The sequence below is a fragment of the Acartia tonsa genome, chromosome 5 (assembly GCF_053477335.1).
Source record: "Acartia tonsa isolate MP-2025a chromosome 5, ASM5347733v1, whole genome shotgun sequence".
NCBI classification, from domain to species: domain Eukaryota; kingdom Metazoa; phylum Arthropoda; class Copepoda; order Calanoida; family Acartiidae; genus Acartia; species Acartia tonsa.
In genome coordinates this window covers 32,152,513-32,174,577 of record NC_137264.1, presented here as the reverse complement: position 1 = coordinate 32,174,577, position 22,065 = coordinate 32,152,513, and the positions used below count along the sequence as shown (strand labels likewise).

The 22,065-nt window shown below is 34.0% G+C and overlaps 2 protein-coding genes across 2 annotated transcripts in view; both read left to right on the top strand.

The window, feature by feature from the left end:
* The window catches only part of RpS23 (ribosomal protein S23), a 245,661-nt gene that overhangs the window by 67,954 nt on the left and 155,642 nt on the right, over positions 1 to 22,065 (top strand). The window lies entirely within an intron of this gene.
* The window catches only part of form3 (FH2 domain-containing protein formin 3), a 143,735-nt gene that overhangs the window by 92,985 nt on the left and 28,685 nt on the right, over positions 1 to 22,065 (top strand). Inside the window, exons 13-19 of the mRNA XM_080161359.1 lie at positions 4,190 to 4,290; positions 12,035 to 12,105; positions 12,836 to 12,900; positions 13,694 to 13,807; positions 14,827 to 14,883; positions 20,736 to 20,805; positions 21,636 to 21,739. Coding sequence (XP_080017485.1) covers positions 4,190 to 4,290; positions 12,035 to 12,105; positions 12,836 to 12,900; positions 13,694 to 13,807; positions 14,827 to 14,883; positions 20,736 to 20,805; positions 21,636 to 21,739 — 582 coding nt within the window. The remainder of the gene's footprint in view (positions 1 to 4,189; positions 4,291 to 12,034; positions 12,106 to 12,835; positions 12,901 to 13,693; positions 13,808 to 14,826; positions 14,884 to 20,735; positions 20,806 to 21,635; positions 21,740 to 22,065) is intronic.

The window sequence follows — 22,065 nt, the reverse complement described above, 5'->3', positions numbered from 1 at the left end:
ACGTTATCATTTCGGTTATCGATTTAAATCTAATTTGATAGTGATTTCCATTGAAACTTCGTATATTTTTGTTAAAGTAACGCTATGGGGGAAATGTGATTTTCTCAGCTGATATTGAAGATAGAGAGCTGCAATTTTCAGTGAAGATTACTGTGACATATAGGCAACAAGTCTATACATCGATCATGCTTTAAACGACTTAATTCTTATTTGTTTTGACGGTTTCGTTTTTTTTATCCTTTGTTATATCAACTGAACGTCTGCTCAATAACTTACTTTGTCTGTTTGTCCATCCTTTTTTTGTGCTTCGCTACTTAAGAAGTTTGTCATCCTTGTTTTTCTCATTTTCAATTCTCCCTCTTTTCCCCTAATAAATAAAATTATATTCAAAGAAAGACTTAATATATTAAATTTTTATAATTAAAAACTGAAAAATATGTGTAATCTAGATATTTTATATGTTAATCTTCATTACGGATTTTAATTCTGGCAGAAAGAAATTTAACAGCTTTACACTTTTAAAATATTTTCAAAATGTGGGTTCTTATTAGATTTCTCATTCCCATATAAACAACCCCAGTGGATGTAAATATTCATTTATTTCCCTGGTATCTCATTTATATCCCTGGTATGATTTTAGAAGATTTTTAATTTTTTTTGGAAGATTTTTGAATTTTTATTAATTACTAAAAGAAAGAAAAATTATACCAGGGCAGGGGCGTCCAAGCTTTTTTTTTTGGGGGGGGTAAAAAATTTTAGGGGGGGGGTAATTCGTGTTTGGGGGGGGTAAAATGGCGCGCGAAGCGCGCCGAAATTTTTTTTACCCCCCCCAAAATTCTTACCCCGGGGGTAAAATTTGATTGGGGGGGGTAATTACCCCCCCTAAAGTCTGTTAAGGGGGGTAAATACTCCCCCCAAATCTGTTGGGGGGGGGGTAATTACCCCCCCCCAAACTAATTTACCCCGGGGGTAAAATTTTTGGGGGGGGTAATTTAATTATGTAAAAAAAGCACCTACCTAATCTATTAAGTTAATAAGTACTATCTTATAACATAAAGTAGTAAGTAAGGTTTATTTGACTATAGCTTCAGATTTCATTACTTTTAATACTGATTTCTCCTTTTTAGGAAAGCTTCACATAGATCCCATGATGGTTCCACACTATTATAGGTCAATCCTTTGAGTGGTTTTAGCCTATTTTTCTCCTCCCTTTTTATCCTTTAGAAAACACGAGTTCTTAGATGCTAAGGGCGCCACTACTATTCAAATATATAGTAGTATCTCATTCTTTAGAACATAAAAATACAATAATTAAATCACTAACCAATGAACCAATATGATTTTACTTTAAAGTGAAGCGTCTTATAGGTCCTGGTAAGTTTTATAACTAGTTTAGAGACACCCTGACATCCTCCCAAAAGAAATCGCCTATAGAAATTCTTTTTCATTATTTAATAAAATATTTAATTTAGTTAGGTATCTATTTTATGGGATCTTCAGTGCTTTACAATTACATCATAGATCCCCGGGATGGTTTTAGCCCTTATAAAGGCCCAAGCAAATAAAACATGATCAAACTATTAAATTTTTTGTTATCATGGTTAAGAACTGTTTTAACTGGTTGGACAGTAAATTTTTTTTTTAAGAACATTCAATTTGGGGGGGGTAAATACCCCCCAAAAAAAATTTTTTTTAAAGAACATTTATTTTGGGGGGGGTAATTACCCCCCCCAAAATCGTTGGGGGTGCCTACGGCACCCCCAAGGTAGGGGTAATTTTTTTTTGGGGGGGGTATTGTTCACAAAATTTTGGGGGTGCCTACGGCACCCCCAAAATCGTTTGGGGGTGCCAAATGGCCCATTACCCCCCCCCTTGGACGCCTATGTACCAGGGAAATAAATGAAATTTAAAAACCAAAATTAAACCACATTTTACTAGCATAAAAATGAGTTTTTGTTTAAATGAGAATGATATTCCTGTCCAGTTTTTTGTTTAGGAATGAATATTTCTTACCCTCGTGAATAAATGATGACCTATCGGTCCATCATTTATTCCCTCGGGTAAGAAATATTCATTCCTAAACAAAAAACTGGACAGGAATACCCCATTCCCATATAAACAACCCCTTAAATAGTGGATGTAAATATTCATTTATTTCCCTGGTATCTCATTTATATCCCTGGTATGATTTTAGAAGATTTTTAATTTTTTTTGGAAGATTTTTGAATTTTTATTAATTATTAAAAGAAACTTGATATCAGGGATATAAATGAGCATAGCTGGGAAATGAAAATTAAAAACCAAAATTAAACCACATTTTAGCATAAAAAAATGAGTTTTTTTGTTTAAATGAGAATGATATTCCTGTCCAGTTTTTTGTTTAGGAATGAATAATTCTTACCCGAGGGAATAAATGATGGACCGATAGGTCATCATTTATTCACGTGAATAAATGATGACCTATCGGTCCATCATTTATTCCCTCAGGTAAGAAATATTCATTCCTAAACAAAAAACTGGACAGGATTACCCCATTTATGTAAGAAAACTTTTTTTTCAATATTAAATGTGACGAGGGGGGGGGGAGAAAATTAAATGTGAATGTGAGAGGAAGTCGACTCTCCATATTCCATATTAGTTTCAAAAAGAGAAAGAAAAATGATATTACCAATGATAAAACTGTAAAAGAAAACCATTTCGGTCCAGTGGTTAGCAGACAGGCACAAAGATAAAAACTTTGTGGGATAGTACCATAATTTTTAAAATCTGTAAATAAACAAGGAATTTATTCTTATTCTTTCATGCAATATTTTTTACATAAAGGTAGATGTACGGACTTTTGCTAACCAGAGTTAGCTTTACTTCCATCAAGTGTGGGCGTTGGCCAGACGGTTTCATTCATAAACAAAGTTTTTAAATTAAGCAATAAACAAGGATGATTTTGTATAGGACCAATACTTGTATAAAAGTAACAGGATTTATGTATGTAGACTGTGTGTCGGTGTGTGTAGCAAAGGATCTCGCTAACTTCCGAACAGATATTCTCATAAATCATTAACCTTTACCCTCCCAAGTATAGTCGACTGTTTAAAAAACACATCCAACTTTTTCTTTATGTATTAAAATTAAAAGTTCAGGGTCGATTTCAACCCCTCCTTTCATCAAGTGCTCCTAGAGGCCTCTATAATTTTAAATTGGAATCTCTAACTTTGTGGGGTAAAAGGCCCATTAAAGAAAATGATCAAAGTCCCTCCACAGATTATGACGTCATGCGATAAAATAACTAATAAGAGGCCAGCATAAATTTTACCATTGGTCAATTATCTTCCCCATTGAACCTTAAAATACAACTTTTATTAATAAACTTTGATTCATTTATAAAACAATAGAATTAAGAAAGTAGGCAAAACATTATGTTTTCATTTTTCTTCTCTACACGTTTTTAGTGATGCATTAGTTTCACAAACATAGTTAAATAATTCCATAGCTTAATCTGATTCACTTCTTTATCATTAACATAATTACGCGTAGGAATAAAACAAGCCACCTAAGATTGAGTTACAACCAGTGCAGTGGCAAGGAAATGTGATTCTGACAAACAATTCTAAGTGAATATTTTCCCTCAACCCCCTTCCCTTTTTTCTCCCCTTCTTACCCACTTCCCTTTCAGTTAGACCAAAAAATCCATCATTACTCCAAAAAAAATATTTAATTTCAAATGGAATTAATTGGCTGAATAGCAGCCCCTGGTTACAACACATCATATCCAAATTTTCACCATTATTATGCCTTTTTTCTTTTTACACGATTTTAAATTTGTTTTTTCCTTTTTGAAAGTTTTAGTATAGTTATTTATCGTATCGTATTTTAGACGCGTTTCCGAGATATAAAAGTAAAAAAAAACCTGTTTTGTTAGCCCCCAGTAGAAAATTTTCCCAAATACGGTGCTTGCTATACATGATCATTTCGTTTGGCTTAGATAAAACCGGTTCTAATCCAGAGAATATTAATCGGTTTCAAAGCCATACTGAAAAATGAAAAAAATGTTTATGGTTTTTACGAACTTAAATAGCAGCCAAGAAAATCATATTTCACCCAAAGCGTCACGGACGTATTGACAGACAGACACGTGAATTATAGAGCAGCTTCCATACTATAACACATGTGTCACAAATATTGTTTGTTCTAGTTACAAGCTGCGCATAGAGAGTATGTTGGTGAAGGCGGAATTTGAGGCGAATATGGCCTTCCTAGAACCTTCCATAGAATCCATGTTGGCTGCTGGTCAAGGTAAATAACTGGATACTTTTACCGTTTAGCACGGATACATCCTGCGGGGCCTAACCTTGAAGGTCTACACACTACCCAATACAACCTTACCTAACCTTAAGTAATTAACAAACTAACGAAAATATACCCCCCCCCCCTCATTCTACTTTTTTGAAAAATAAGAGCGGAGGAGATATAGTGCTATTTGATGTATTTTTGACCAAATTAGATGCGTTGATGAATTTAAGGCAGTTACCTAAATTATGACCTTTTTGGAAAAGGTTTACAGATCAACATGGGGACATTCCTTATCGGTCTGTTCGTTCATCTAGTAGGAAGGGGGGGGGGGTGAGGTATAGGGGGTTGATGGGGGGTTCGTTATTTTAGCTTGCTGCAAGTTTCACTTTATCAGAGTACATGATGATCTGGTGTAAGATTCAGGTATTTATAAATCCATTAGCTTAAAACTAAAATCATCTCTACGTCAACTATTCATTATATGCATTAGATCTTTTCATGAAAATACCCTTTTTCGAATTTCAATCTTCTGCTAACCTAAAAAGTTACTTTAGGGGCCTAGAAATATATGTACAAAATTTCAGCTCTCTATCTCTACTGGCGACCTAGCGCCAGGCATGTAAAATATCAACAGATAACGGTAGCACGGCGGTTTTAACAATATCTCAGTAATGTGCAGGTTTTCAGCTCTTCTGCATATTTCAATTTAAACACATAAAGCCAAAGATATTTTATCCAAAAGATCTTTTGTCAAAGTCTACTCTAGACCTAGCGCCAGTCAGTTTTCTAAAATCATGCATTTTATACCTGTGAAAAATGAAATCGCCAGCGCTAGGTGTAGAGTAGACTTTGACAAAAGATTTTTGGGATATCATATCTTAGGCCTTATGTGTTTAAGTTGAAATATGCAGAACACCTAAATTCACCTTCCAAGCCATTCTCTAAGCATTTGAATTTTTTTTTTGAAATAACGGGATTTTAAAATTGCCTTTTGAAAAGGCCTAAAAAATATCTTTTTTTGTTCCTTTTTTCACTGTATATAGTTACAACTTGTTAAGATTTTATTCTCAGTTAAAAAAAAATTGGCACTTCCAGCACAAAAACCGGCAAAAACAGGCAGTTAAACTTCTGAACCCCTACTTAACCCCCTGACAGACCCCCCCCTCTATCATGGCTCCTGTTACAGATAGAGACGTAAAACTTTTTTCTGGTTGTTCATGTGTATTTTTAGAGAATTACTTTTTCTAGTCATAGCGGTCAGACCGCTCCTTATCCGCTTTTTAGCGTCCAGCCGCTTAATATTAAAACAGCTGTAGAGCGGCCAATTTTAAAGCTAAGAAAACCAAATTTTATGACAAACTATTGTTTGTTATAATAAAAAAATACCTTTTTTGACCATCGCCAAAAAAAACGACAAATAACGGAAACCGCCAATTTTGGGTAGTAAAACGGCGGTTGGTGGCGCTAAATAATATTTTTATCTGTTTATAGTTACAACTTATTAAGATATTATTCTCAGTTTTAAAAAATGGGCGCTTCCAGCACCCAAACCGGCAAAAACAGGCAGTTAAACTTCTGTATCCCTACTTAACCCCATAACAGACCCCCCTCTATCTCAGCTCCTGTTACAGATAGAGACGTAAAACTTTTTTCTGTTGGTTCATGTGTATTTTTAGAGAAAATTATTTTTCTAGTCATAGCAGTCAGACTGCTCCTTATCCGCTTTTTAGCAGCCAGCAGCTAAATATTAAAAAAGCTGTAGAGCGGCCAATTTTAAAGCTAGGAAAACCAAATTTTATGACGAGCAATTATTTTTCATAACAAAAAAAAATGCTTTTTCTGACCATCACCAAAAATCGACAAATAATGGAAACCGCCAATTTCGGCGGTAAAATGGCAGTTGGCGGCGCCAATTAATATTTTTTATCTGTTTATGATCACAATAAAAGACTACATACAAAAACATTGGCTGATCAAGGTCTGGAAAGGGTCAAGACAGTTAATTGTTTAAACTAATGTAATAGATTTTTATTTTAGTCAGATGCCAGATGCAGACAATTAAAAAAAAATAACATTTAGAAATATTATCAATTTGTCTACAAAGGGTTAACAACAAAATCAAAATATACAAATCTAATTATTAAAAACATCAAGATGATCTTCTCTATAAATTTTATTTGTAAAGCAATGATATTTTTATCAAATAATATGACAATGATGACAACATTAATAAGTGATTAAATACAGACAAAAATAGGATGACAACATCCATAAAGACAAAGCTCTAAGATCAGAAGTAAGAACAACTCTCTTGTAATTACTTTTGTAATATTTAATCAACCTTAGTAAAAAATAAGATGAAAATTAGGTATTCAGGTATGATCTAGCAGGATATAATCCTCCTAGTCTTCAAATAACTTTGAATGGCTCCAGTGTATTTATTTTTTTTACTCATAGACTTAAAATTGTAAAATTAAGCTTATCTTACATGCCTACATGACATATTAAATTTTTTTTTTAAATCAGCTGTTTGTTTCCAGCTGACCGCAGCCAGTGGCGGCAGTCCATGTAAGCTTCAAATCAATTAAATTTTTTGATAAATATATATTAATTCTTGAGTAATAATAAACTTCCGTGAATAGTAAAGCCATGACCGTTTGGCCACTGCTTGACCAATTTTTAATCGATTTTTTATTTCCTACCTGTAGTTTGCCGTTTTTAAGCTGCCAGTAGCGGAATTCCAAAACAGCTCTAGACCAGCCAATTTTTGTATGTAGTCTTTATTGTGATCATAAACAGATAAAACTAGCGCCGCCAACCGTTGTTACACCGTCAAAAATAGTGGTTTCCGTTATTTGTCGTTTTTTGGCGATGGTCAGAAAAAACATTTTTTTTGTTATGAAAAATAATTGCTCATCATAAAATTTGGTTTTCCTAGCTTTAAAATTGGCCGCTCTACAGCTTTTTTAATATTTAGCGGCTGGCGGCTAAAAAGCGGATAAGGAGCAGTCTGACCGCTATGACTAGAAAAAGTAATTTTCTCTAAAAATACACATGAACCAACAGAAAAAAGTTTTACGTCTCTATCTGTAACAGGAGGGGGGTCTGTTATGGGGTTATGTAGGGATACAGAAGTTTAACTGCCTGTTTTTGCTGGTTTGGGTGCTGGAAGTGCCAATTTTTTTTTTAACTGAGAATAATATCTTAATAAGTTGTAACTATAAACAGATAAAAATATTATTTAGCGCTGCCAACCGCCGTTTTACCGCCAAAATTGGCGGTTTCCGTTATTTGTCGTTTTTTGGCGATGGTCAGAATAGTTATTTATCATATTTTCGTAATATTGTAAATGCTAGAAAGGATATTAAAATTATTTCAACAATTTTGGTCATGTGATCAAAATTTGAATTTTCCTTCTACTATTGCCCCCTCTGGGGGCAAAGTAGGTGGAAATTTAAATTTTTGTCACTTGACCTTAATATTGGTGAAATAATTTTGAATGACCTTTCTTGTATAAGCAATATTAATAAAATATGATACTTGGTTTTGTCTCATTCTCTATCTTTTTCTTAAATTCAAAAAAGTCTATCAAAAAATTTACATCATCTAAGGGTGAACAATAAATATCTCTGTCTATTTTTCTCTATATTTCTTCCCCCTCCCCCCTCCCTCACTTTTCTGTCTATTTCCTTCTCTCTCTCCTCCTCTTTTGTACGGTCATTTATACAATAGAGATAACCTAGAGACAGCACAAGGGAATTTTGTTTACATTATGTATCAGCTATAAATTGTTGAATATCTTAGGTGAAAGCTTTCCTTGGGTGAAATATTTGAAGAAAATATTTCTTCCATCATATAATGTGAAGCGTATGACACAATATATAATAAGTAAGTTATAAATTATTTAATTTCTTATAATAATGTTAGCTTTCTAAAAATTATATCATTGCAAAATTTAGTTGCAAATAATGTTGCCTATAGGGCTGTATTTCATATACAACAAAAAGTGAACAAAGGTTTCTTTTTAAGAAAAAAATGGGGTCAGATTGACCATCTATGTCTAATGTTTATACCCACATCAAATATTAAATTATAACAATGTATAGTAGAGTGGATCAATTTTGGACATTGAATTTGTAATCAACATCTACAGTTTAAACGTCATTTAACCCTTACAGCTCGGGCCCCAATTCCCACCTTAATAGATCGGGGGGGGGGGGCTCCAAGAGCCCCCCCCTCTATCTCGGCTCCTGTTACAGATAAAGACGTAAAATTTTTTTCTGGTGGTTCATGTGTATTTTTAGAGAAAATTACTTTTTCTAGTCATAGCAGCCAGGCCGCTCCTTAGCCGCTTTTTAGCGGCCAGCCGCTAAATTTTAAAACAGCTGTAGAGCGGCCAATTTTGCAGCTAGGATGACCAAATTTTAGGACGAACTTTTATTTTTCATAACAAAAAAATTACTTTTTCTGATCATCGCCAAAAAACGGCAAATAACGGAAACCGCCATTTTCGGCGGTTACGGCGGTAAAACGGCGGTTGGCGGCGCCGATTAATATTTTCATCTGTTTGATGTTGCTCAAGGATTTACCAAAAAAATTTATAGGACTCTAGCTGTAATAGAAGCCACGATATTCATGATATATGTCTGTAGTAAAAGCCGGACAAAAATCGGTCATAAAGTCGGTCAGGGAGCGGTCAAACGGTCATAACACATTTTTTCTCAGAAGGTCATTGATATCTAAGTATTCACCAAAAAAATTTAGGTTTCTCCTTATACACAAAAGTCATAATGTAGAAATTAAGATTTTTTTAGAATTTTTTTCTAATTTTGGTGCTACCCAACCGACTTTGACCGGACACCACGACCGACTCAGACCAGATATCCTAATAAAATCAACTCTTGCCGACGTATAATTACTAAACTTAAAAAGTCATGAAGTCACAGCACTCCATCTTACCTACAAAAAAATGAGATTGAAAAAACTAGAGGGGGGGGCTCTTGGAGCCCCCCCCCCCCCCACCCCGATCTGTAAGGGTTAAGAAACCTAAATATAAAAAATTAATTTTGTCCTTGAGGGGAAATGGGGGGAAGGTGTTTCCATGCATTAAAAATTTTAGAAGTTTATTCTGGAGGTGCAACTTTTTTTCTTTCCAAGTATTGCTTTATGCATCTTTATGAATTTGTCTTGTTGATTAATATAAGAATATCAAATTGGTTTTTAAAAATATTCATCCAAGCATGAAAAATCTTAAATTAAATGTAAAATCTCTTGGTTTTTAAATTTATTTATGGATTTTTCTTGCTAGGATCAATAGTTTTAAAAACAGATTTTTTATTCTTATTCTACTCTTCAAGACAAAATTGGGAAGGTGCATAAAGCTATACTTTGAAAGAAAAATAATTACCCCCCCCCAAAAAAAAAAAAAAAAATTCTCCCCACAAGTGTCTTTCTAAAAGTTTACAGGCATCAGCGAGCCTCCCTATTATCCAAAATATTTTCTTTTCATTTTTTGGTCTCTTATATGATGTTCAGACAGAAAGTGTATGTAGCACATTTAAAATAAGAAAATCATTGAAAATCAAGCCACTCTAATGTACAGCATTTATTTCTTCAATTCCACAGTACAAAATTATTCCTGTATTTAAATTTAACATATCATATAGGAAAAAATATTCTTGTATTTAAAATTAAAAATCATGTTGGAATTTTTTTTACAATTTTTAAATTTTTTAATAATGTACAGCAAATTATTTCCTTTTTATCTCATGTTTTGAAATTTATAAGATAGTTAGAATAAATTACAGAAATAATGAAAGTTTTAAAGAAGAGAGCGTCAGGGGGGGGGGGGTCGAGGGGGGTTTCCCCCCAGGAGAGGGGGGGTTGAGGGGGGTCTGCCCCCTCAGAAAAAGCTTGGGCTTAAATCTTCAACAAATAAAAAAAACAAAATTATTTTAAAAATTTCTTTTTTATGTTAAATATTATTATTTTTGTGACACTTGATTTTGAATGACAAAAAATGTTGAAATAAATATTACCCACTGTATGAAATGTTAAATTAGAAATCAATAATGATGTTGGAAAATTTATTCTCATTTTATACTCTGAAAAAAGGAATTGACAAAAAATAATAATTTTTAATCCAAACTTTTAAAACAGCATGCCTATTTCTTATTGGTTGACACTCGAATTAAAATAAAATAATGAATATTATTTCAAGACCAGAAATAAATTTGAAATAAATAATTTTCTTTCCCCTATATTTTTTATTCCAAAATGCCAAGAATTAATTTTGAAATAAAATAATTTTCTTTCCAATATTTTTATTCCTTTTTCTTATTGGACGTCATTTTGTGTCCAATGAGAGACTAGTGTTTAAATATTTTAAAGCTTATTACAGCATTTATTTTGAATATGACAATAGCAACATTCTTACATTAAATGTGATAAAAGGTATTTTATCATTATGAAAATAATAGTTTGTCATAAAATTTGGTTTTCTTAGCTTTAAAATTGGCCGCTCTACAGCTGTTTTAATATTTAGCGGCTGGACGCTAAAAAGCGGATAAGGAGCGGTCTGACCGCTATGAAAAATAATTGCTCGTCATAAAATTTGGTTTTCTTAGCTTTAAAATTGGCCGCTCTACAGCTGTATTAATATTTAGCGACTGGCCGCTAAAAAGCGGATAAGGAGCAGTCTGACCGCTATGACTAGAAAAAGCAATTCTCTAAAAATACACATGAACAACCAGAAAAAAGTTTTACGTCTCTGTCTGTAACAGGAGCCGAGATAGAGGGGGGGTCTGTCAGGGGGTTAAGTAGGGGTTCAGAAGTTTAACTGCCTGTTTTTGCCGGTTTTGGTGCTGGAAGCGCCAATTTTTTTTTAACTGAGAATAATATCTTAATAAGTTGTAACTATATACAGTGAAAAAAGGGACAAAAAAAGATATTTTTTAGGCCTTTTCAAAAGGCAGTTTTGAAATCCCGTTATTTCAAAAAAAAATTAAAATGCTTAGAGAATGGCTTGGAAGGTGAATTTAGGTGTTCTGCATATTTCAACTTAAACACATAAGGCCTAAGATATGATATCCCAAAAATCTTTTGTCAAAGTCTACTCTACACCTAGCGCTGGCGATTTCATTTTTCACAGGTATAAAATGCATGATTTTAGAAAACTGACTGGCGCTAGGTCTAGAGTAGACTTTGACAAAAGATTTTTTGGATATAATATCTTTGGCCTTATGTGTTCAAATTGAAATATGCAGAAGAGCTGAAAACCTGCACATTACTGAGATATTGTTAAAACCGCCGTGCTACCGTTATCTGTTGATATTTTACATGCCTGGCGCTAGGTCGCCAGTAGAGATAGAGAGCTGAAATTTTGTACATATATTTCTAGGCCCCTATAGTAACTTTTTAGGTTAGCAGAAGATTGAAATTCGAAAAAGGGTATTTTCATGAAAAGATCTAATGCATAAATGAGTTTATAAATGTGAAAAGATTAGTAATATAATAAATAGCTTTTCTAGTATTCATTCGAATCCGGTAGATAGGAACCGGTTCTCATCATACGAAAAAACTATGTCTAGCATCGTATTATATCCAGCTTTCTATAAATATAAAAATGTACAATCATAAGATTAAAACCAGTTTTTTTAGCCCTTTCTATATCCACGGAAAGCCGTTTATAATGCAATGCGAGAAATAACTATTATTTTTAAAAGATTAAAATCATTTTAATTTTCAGAATTACTGACAAGCCAGAAGCTTCAGTCTTTACTCTATCTTGTCCTGAAAGCTGGAAACTTTCTTAATTCGGTAAGTACACTTATTTCTAAAAGTAGCGCAGCTACTATATGACTAGGTTGTGTAAGTTTGGGTATTGTCGGTTTCGTGACATCGCCTCTTAAGGGTCGTTTCGTCGTATTTTCAAAGTAGCTTTTGATAGGTTAGGTTATGTTAGGTAAATGTTAATGATTGTCAAGCACGGTTAGGAAATTGCCCCCGTAGGGGCTAGAAATAGGAGAAAAGCTACTGTGAAAATACAACTATACTCCCTTTAAGAGGCGATGTCTTGATTTTCTGTAGATGGCAACTAAAATGTCCTGTTTGTGCTGTAAATATATCTTAATTTTAGTAATATTGTTTAAGTCACTTATATTTTTTTTTATAAATTTCATTGAGGTAGGGGATGATGCTTTTTATAGTGCCTAAAAAAAGACGTCGTGATCCATTGGTAAGTTAAAATGTATATTGGCCTGCAATTGGTAGATTAGTCTGCGTCATTGGTCATTTGTATTGTACGACGTCACTTTTTTATGGGCACTATAAAGAGCTTCGCAGGGGACATTGAAATAATACACAGCTGACTTATAAAACTGAATCAGATTTTAAAAAATAACTGGAATTTAGTAAAAAAAAAATATGTACACCTTCTTACCAATTAAATAGCCGAATTGTTTCAAAACTATGTTTTTTTTGGTCCAAGTTACTGCTATTAAAAACGTTTAAAGGGATCTACAATATTTATTTTTGTTTTGTATTTTAGGGCGGTTATGCAGGCAATGCGGCTGGTATGAAAATATCATCACTGCATAAACTTACAGATATCAGGTAGATATTTTTAAAAGCGAAGCTTTTCTATAATTACGGTCGGTCCATACGTCCGTCCGTGACGGATGGCTTTTTTCGTTAGGCATGTTAGAATTGTCCTTTCGATTTCAAACTATGCATGGTGATTTCTTTAGTAGTTAGGTACGATTTAGAAAGCGTAGCAATTCTATGATCACTACTAGAATGTTCGTATGTCCATTTTATACATGTTGATTTTTCTACTTTTTTAACTACAAAGCTTTATGTGATCTAATTATCCGATTGATCTGATTTTTGGTATATTGATTCCTGGGACAACAAAGTATAATATAAAAACGAATCAATTCTATAATCGAGTCCTAAAAATGTAAGTTAATTCATAAACATTAGCATGTAACAAGCAGTTTTTCAACAAATTTTCTTACAATTTGCTTCGACTCTTATACATTTATATTCTGATTATTCAATTCTAAAACTATACAAGTGCTAATGTTCGTTTGTCCTACCGTTTCAGTGCTTCGCTCTTATGAATGTTGTCATCCTTGTTGCCTCTGTATACAAGTATAGAGTAGCTTATCTCTTAATTTTAAAAATGAATATATGAGATTGAGGATTTTTATTCTGTATAAGGAAGAAGAAAGACCTGATAACAGAGGTCTTAGGTTTCCATATATTGTTGCTGTACGTATGGCTGGATTTTTTCAGCTTTTGCGTAGAGTACGATTTCATCGCACATTTTTATATCAGATCACAATGTAGCTGGACAGGCAGAGTCTACGCAGTCACAGCTACTAATAATAATTATTATATTTAGATCTAACAAGCCAGGGATGCATCTATTACACTATGTAGCTGGACAGGTAGAGTCTACGCAGCCACAGCTACTATCCATCATTGAAGACTTGAACATTCTGGAAGAAGCTAGCAAGTAAGTCTATTTAACTAATAATCATTTAAATAAGAGGAATTTCTGTCTCTCCTTTCAGATCTTATAATTGTTTAATATTGTATAATTACCCAGTGAGGGAGGGGATATTAGACTACACCCAAACTTTTATAAATAAGATATCTCATTCGTTGGCTTAAAACTTGATTTGCATGGACAAACTAGTAAGTTCAGTGTCCACCAGAAGAGTTCATTTTTTGGGAAGGTGTTCATCAATTTATCATCCATTGTCTTATCCCTAAGGATTCCTGATTATAAAAACATGCTTGAATCTGAAAACAAACTTGTGGCCATTTTCCATTTGGTGGTTCTACTTCTTCCTATCTACCATGAAAAATAGCCTAAAACCTGCTTGATGCACATGGGGGAAGGGTGGGCTGGAATAATTAAATCAAACTAAAAATCTGTTTATAAAAGGACTTGCTTCTATTTAAGGGTGCAAAATGAGGTTAAAATAATAAGATTTCTTAAAAGTAAGTCTCAACAACATTAGGAGTGAGTTATTATATTGCAAACAAGTTTGGTCTATATTTTTCATTATTAAAAAGATAAGTACATCAAAGAAAATAAATAGGCCGCCCTCAATAGTTTTATTTTTTCATGATAGCAATTAAATAAGTTAATTAGCTTGTATTCCTGCGGGTTTTTGGGTTAAAATCAATTCCAAAACTGAGTCATATTAGAAAATACTAATCCAGAACCAAATCAATATCCGCTGGATTATAGCATCGTATTACAGACAATTTTGGCGGAAACTATGGCACCAGGCACAGTAAGAACTGAATAATATCCATTGTTCTACTTATACACGTACTTTTACAAAATAAATTTCAATTTTTCAATGGAACATCTAATATCGCCCATACCCCCTTATCCTATGAAGAGATATTTTATATGTATTGATTAGAAAATCACCGCAGGGCTATTGCCTGACTAAAGCTGCTCACAGTTATTTTAGAAAATCTTCGCTCTGAAAAAAATTATAACAATTTATTTTTTAGAACAACAGTTGAACAACTCAGCTCTGATATCAAAACGTTGAGTGCTCAAATTGAAAGGTAAAATTTTGTTCTTTTTAGTAGCAAAGCTACTCTATTATTCGAAATGTCCGTCTGTAAGAAACGAAAATTGGTAAACGTAAATTTCTCAGCTGATATTTGAGATATATAGACTAAATTTTTTATGAAGGTTTCTTTACCAAACGAGCATCAAGTCTATAATTTTCTTGGTCCGTCGGTCTGTTGGTCATGCAGCGATGTACTGTACTGTACAACTCTGTTTATTTTCGTCGGAAAGGTATCGAAACAATGATATGATTTTGGCTTTAATGTCTTAATTATACAGTTATGCAAATGTCATAAAAAGCATATTAAGTACCCTACTTTTACAATAAAGATATGCGAATCTGATAAAAACAAAAACTAAAATGTCCATAGGCAGGCAGTGAAGCAACAATAAGCTAGATTTTAAAAGAACTGTATAGGTAACCTTATAGTATATTCATAGTCCAGGGAGATCAAAATTAGATAAAACGTCTCCAAAGAAACTATGAAGTTTAACGGCTGTTACCGGCCAAACGGCTGAATGTGCATGGTATATAATTAACAAAGAAATAAGAAGGCAAACAAATATTCTAAAAAAGGGCACAGGGTGCGCCTGAAAAGAGAAAATGCGCCAAATTATATTGTTTTTTTTTGTGTATTTATATTTGCTGCGCAGATGTCTTTCTTTCATTATTGGCTTTTAGTAGGAATCTTTATGCCGGTTACAATTATACAAAAATTTAGCATGTTCTTTTATACGTTTGGCCGATAACAGTCCTTGAAATCCTTAGGTTTTGGAAAATATTCAATTTTAATAACATTTTACTGTCAAAGTTATGCTAAGTTATGTTGAAACTTGAATAAGTCAATTAAATGTTGCTTCAAAATGTTGTGTATTTTGTGTCTTTGTGTTACTGATAGTCGGACAGACGTACAGACATTACCTATTAGTAACGGTGCTTATAAAATTGTTTTTAAAAGTTAGGCTAATAAAAGTATAATAATATGTATTGTTTTTATGCATTTTATTATAATTTGCACAGCTACTCTATAGATAGTCTCTGTATATCCATCTTAATTAGTCATTTGATAGCAGATATATTCTCTAAAAGTTTCTGGCGAGCATTGAAACCTCATTTACTCTTCTGTTTATAAGTTAAAATCAACCAGATAGAGAGGGGACAATGGGCTGTTTATTGCGCTATTCCACAACGTTTTCTTTTTCGTCGCTTAACTACTTTGGGGACTTATACCACTAAATGTATATCAATTTATCGGCACATGTCTTATCCCTTTAGAATTTAGGGTTGGGCCGGATAGTTTTTTGGCCGGATACCGAATACCGGATATCCGGCGAATTTTAAATGCCGGATATCTGGTATCCGGCCGTATATCCGGCCAATCCGGCAAACTACCGGATATCCGGCCAAGTTGCCGGATATCCGGCCGGATAACCGGCCAAATTACTGGCGTCTTATTATATAAAACTGGCAACTACGCCCTTAGAGGCCTCTAGGGGCTATTGAGGGGGGGGAGGGAGAGTTGATTTTGATAACCATTTTTTTTTATTTCAGATTTAAGAAAGAAAAAAAAATTTGGGGGGTGGAATTTTTATAAAGGGGGGGGGGCTGACGCCCCTTTATTTTTATATTTAGTTAAAAATTAAATAAAAATATTTTTTGGAGGGGGTATTTTTTTCTAGGGGCGATTTCTCTTGGGAGAGTGGTGGTAACCTCCCCCAAAATAGTTATAAACCTTATAAGCTACCCTGTAAAAGAGAACCCGATCGGTTCAGCGGTTAGCAAGATCCTTCAGTACAGACAAACAGATAGACACCCTGTTACTTTATTATAAGGATTAAGGTTAAAACTTAAAAATTATGTAACTATTGAATGACCTTTCTTCTAAGCAATTAATTCAATAAACTATTACTACCCTCAATCTGTAATATTAACCCCTGTTGGAGGATGGGCGGGGAGGTGGCATTGTACGCATGCACTCCCCCCCCCCCCCCCCCAGTCCATTTTCTGTGTATAAAAGGTCGAGGGCTAAAACTAAGTGACTTTCGAAATATGGGTATGACAGAACCCAGTAATAGTGTGTCGGACTGATTATGACGTAAAAAAAAAATTTGCCAATGATAGACCATTGACCAATGGTAAAATTTACAGTGGCCTCTCATTTGCTAATTACTTTTTTTACGTCATAATCAGTCCGACACTTTTTCTGGGTTCGTATGACACATGACTGAGAGTTGGAATTTTTTGAATACCTCCTTCCTGGCGAACATAGGATGCCAGCAAACCTGGCAATGTCATTCAGGTGAAAAGTAAAAACATTTTTTTACTTAAACAAAGCATTTCATGCTATCAAATACTTAAATATTCTATAGTCGTACATCCTCTTATGAAATATAGGTGTTCAAGTCGATTTCAGGTTCCAGGTATAGTCCTGCAAGTCCTGAACCTCCAGGTCTCCAGAAATCTTTAAACAGTTCCTGTGACAGCAATTTTTGACTTGGAGACTTAAAATTTTAAACTTAGGCTTTTTATATGTCTTCATGACATATTACAATTTCATAAAATCCGTTGCTGTTTACCTGCCGACCGCCAGTTTGCAGCTGGCAGCTGCAAAGTACTGCTGCCCCCGCCAAAATTTATGTATTGAGATTTCTAATGTAAAATTTACATAAAGATAAACATATTCAGAAAAAATTGTTCTTCTAGCCTCAATAATGAGAAAATTGCAGCCATTTATAATTAAAAAAGCAGAAATTTTTGTTGTAATCTATAAAATATTATATCGCCGGATATCCGGCCGGATAGTTTCAATATCCGGTATCCGGCCGGATATTGAAAATTGCCGGATATCCGGCCCAACCCTACTTTAGATCACTGCGTTACCCATCACCCCTTAAATTCAACTTGTTTCATAATAAGGAAGGGGTTTCAGTGCATGACTAAGCACATTAAGGGAAATCTTTCATTTTCTAGTGGTGGTATTTCACAAGATTTATAATTTTACTGCGCTACTTATAAATAATAGTTTCCTTGTCAACCTTTAAATAGCATTGTATAGTCATTTTTAAATGCATACACGAATATTTCAACTAAGACAATTTACTAAAAATTTTTAGTACTCAAAAAGTTATTTACATCATGATGTTGTATATTATTTTGAAAAGACCAATTTGATAAAGTTAATTTTTACTGTCATTTTAAATTTCTTTCTGTTTAAATTCTGGTAGGGAGGTGAATTACAATAGTACCCTTTGTTTTATAAACACGCCCTCTCATTGGTTGACATAAAAAACGTTGGGTGATCTTAATGTATAATGCTGTTACCTAATCCTATGTTCTTCAATATATCGTTTATTGTCTTATCCCTTAAGAACCTTGGTTTTAATTATTTTATTACAACTTTTTAGTTTAACTCTTTAAAGTTAAGAAAATTATTATCTATAATACGAAGTAGAACGATGTCTGTCCGTCTGTCTGTCCTTCCGTCCGTTCCTTAAGATCTCGGTAACCACTGAACCGATCGGATATTACTCTTTAGAGAATATACCTACTGGTCCTGTGGTGGTTTTAGGCTATTTTCTTGGGGAGTGGGACACCCACCCCCCCCCCCAAAAAAAAAAAAAAAAAAAATTTCCCCTCCCCATTTTTTTTTGTAGGGGATTTCCTTGGTCCTTTTACGTATTTCGCCCATTTTTTTTTATCACCTCTTGGGGCAAACTCCTAGAGGTTAGGGGCAAAGCCGCTAGTTTAATAAAAAGAACCAAAAGCTCATCAATGAAAAAAGCTGTTGAATAATTTTGACACAGTTATGATTTACAGTCTGATGTCAACATATTTATACATATCCAATTTTATTATAGTCCTTGAAATATTTCATGGTGCTTAAAAAAAAGATATTTTAAAATTTTAAATATTTATTTCTAAGTGTTTTCATATATATTCTATACTAGCATAGGCGTCCAAGGGGGGGGGGGGGTAATGGGGCGATTACCCCCTCCCCCATTTAAAATTTACCCCCAACCATTTAGGAGGGGGTATTTATCCCCCCCCAAACAATTTTGGGGGGGGGTAAATACCCCCCGCGCATTTTAATACTAAATTTTTGATCAAATTTAAATTACCCCCCCAAAAATTTTACCCCGGGGGTAAATTTTGGGGGGGGTAAACAAATTTTACCCCTGCCAACAGATTTCAGTGGGGTAATTACCCCCCCTAAGCAAATTTTACCCCCGGGGTAAAAATTTTGTGGGGGGTAAAAAAAATTTGCGGCGCGCTTCGCGCGCCATTTTACCCTCCCCAAAACCGAATTACCCCCCCCTTAAAAAAATTATACCCCCCCCAAAATAAAAAGCTTCGACGCCTATAGTTTATTTTTTTTTATTTAAAACAAGAATAATTACCTCCATACAGAAGTACAACTACTATAAGAATCGATTCAAATATGAGTTGGTTCTAGGAAGGTTTTTAACTATTTCTGGAGAGGGCACAACCACCCTCGCAAGATAAATTTCCCCTATATTTTTTTTTTATTTTTTAACATTTTTTTTTATTTTTAAAACTAAAAACTAAAGTTGAATACTTCCCCCCCACCTCCTTAATCCTTTATTGCCCTTAGATGTCTCTAGGGGCGAAGCAGCTAGTATTAGTTTAAAGTGAAACATTACATACAAACCAAATGACTGTTGGAAAAGTTTTGCTAATAACATTATGTTTGAAGTGGGTTATTTGAATGTATCTTAGATAAAAAAAAACAAGGATGACAACATCCATAAGTAGCGAAGCTCAAAATTTATGAATGGGTATCGGGAAAAAGTACTATAAAGCAGTGTCATACAATAAACAATAATCTTGATAAAATAGGGAAAAATCTAGGAATCGATCTAGCACCGTAAATTATAGACAACACTTAAAGAAACTCGATAAAAATATGTAGAATATGAGCATATTCAATTTCTGATAATTTCAGTCGCAAATCCTGAATAGGAATTGAGAAAACCATAGAAAACAATAAAAATTTTAGCCGATTATCTTAAAAAGGAGTTGTGAAAATAACGAAAATATGAAAATCTAGGAATCGATCTAGCACCCCAAATAACAGACAGATGGTCAAATCAGTGTATAGATTAGATGGGCATATGTTATAAGAATCTTAACTAAATATTCAAGCTGTCTATCTTTTATAGGAGCCGAGAAAATCACGTTTCCCCCACTTTGTCTCAGACGGACAGACGGACGGACATTTCGAATTATAGAATTTCGCTATTATGTAACATAAAGAGTTTTGCTTAAATTATGATGACGTTTTTTGAAAATAAGATAAAATATAAATTTGTAAGTCATATTATATTTATCTTGACATATTTATTAAAATATATTTGGGTAATTGGTAAAATTTATTTTTTTTGTAAAAGATAACAAAAATAAAAATTGAATAAAGAATAAATCTATAAATATAGATGTATGTATAACCTGGAAACTCTTGTTGGGGACCTTTTTCGTCTGCTGGCAAATTGTTTTTTAGTATTTCGCAGCGACTTGGCTGTGTTAATATTCCTGACTCTGTTGGTTAATTTTTAAAGACCAAATCAAAAGTCGGCATAGGGTTCTCGGAGTGGGGACAAACAGTCATTTAACCCCTTCCCTCTCTATTGTTTTACTCTAATACAGTAAGTTATAAGAGGATATAAAAAGCGAAATTGAAAAATCACATTTTCTCTTAGCGTTATTGACTGAAACACATAATGTGTTCGCTTTTAATTATTGCAATAAGAGGCATGCAGTATGGGGGTGTTTAGTTTTACCTTATGCAATAATTACAATAATATAATTATCTAATTTTTTTTTCAGAGTTTCAAAACAGATAGAAAACCCGAACACTGACGATGATTTGAGAAATCAAATGCAAGAATTCTTACCGGTATGCAATTTAAACACAACTTGTTTGTGACAACTCAGGAATAAGATATAGCCAACCGCTTTACATTACCGCACAGGGTTATACAATATACATTATACCGGAGTATTGCTACTTCACCACCATAAATTGCCACACATTGTTATACATGGCTACTTCACCGCTGTACATTGCCACATAGCGCTAAACTGTCGCTACTATACCGCTGTACATTGTCACGTAGTGCTATACCTTCCTAAAAACCGCTGTACATTGTCACTCAGCGCTAAAAACCGCTACTCACTGCTTTACATTGCCGCACAGCGCTATAAATCGCTTACTCACCGCTATACTTGCCATACAGTGCTACACATAACTACTATTCCGCTGTACATTGCCACACAGCGCTAAACATCGCTACTATACCGCTGTACATTGTCACACAGCGCTATACATCACTACTATACAGCTGTACATTGTCACACAGCGTTATATATCGTTACTATACCGCGGTACATTGTCACACAGCGCTATACATCGTTACTATACCGCTGTACATTGTCACACAGCGCTATACATCACTACTATACAGCTGTACATTGTCACACAGCGTTATATATCGTTACTATACCGCGGTACATTGTCACACAGCGCTATACATCGTTACTATACCGCTGTACATTGCCACACAGCGATAGACATCACTACTGTACATTTACACATAGCGCTATACATCGCTACTACACCGCTGTACATTGCCACACAGCGCTATACATCACTACTATACCGCTGTACATTGCCACACAGCGCTATACATCGCTAATGTAGCAGCATATAACAATTTATTTATCTAGTACTCCAAAACTGAAGTTCAATGCCTGCAAGACGCCATGGCTGATCTGAGAAAAATGGAAACAAATCTTGCAGAGTTTTTCTGTGAAGAAAATAATACATTCAAGTAAGTTTGGATTAAAACCCACGGCATTATCGTAAATGATATATTGCCTGTTTGCTGTCGGGGAGGTGTCAGGTTCGAGTCTGGACCACTCCGACATTATTAAAATTTCTTACTCATATACAATGTCAAAGATGCATTAATAATGGTAAGAGTAGGGGAATTTCTTAGCCCATTAACAGGCACAATTTAATACCAGTCACAGTTAGGACTTGTAGTCCAATTGAAATTGTAGAATCAAAGTGGATATTAGGGATAAGACAATGGACAATAAATCAATATATATCCTTCAACGATGATTTACAAAATTACCCGTTCTGTGGATTAAA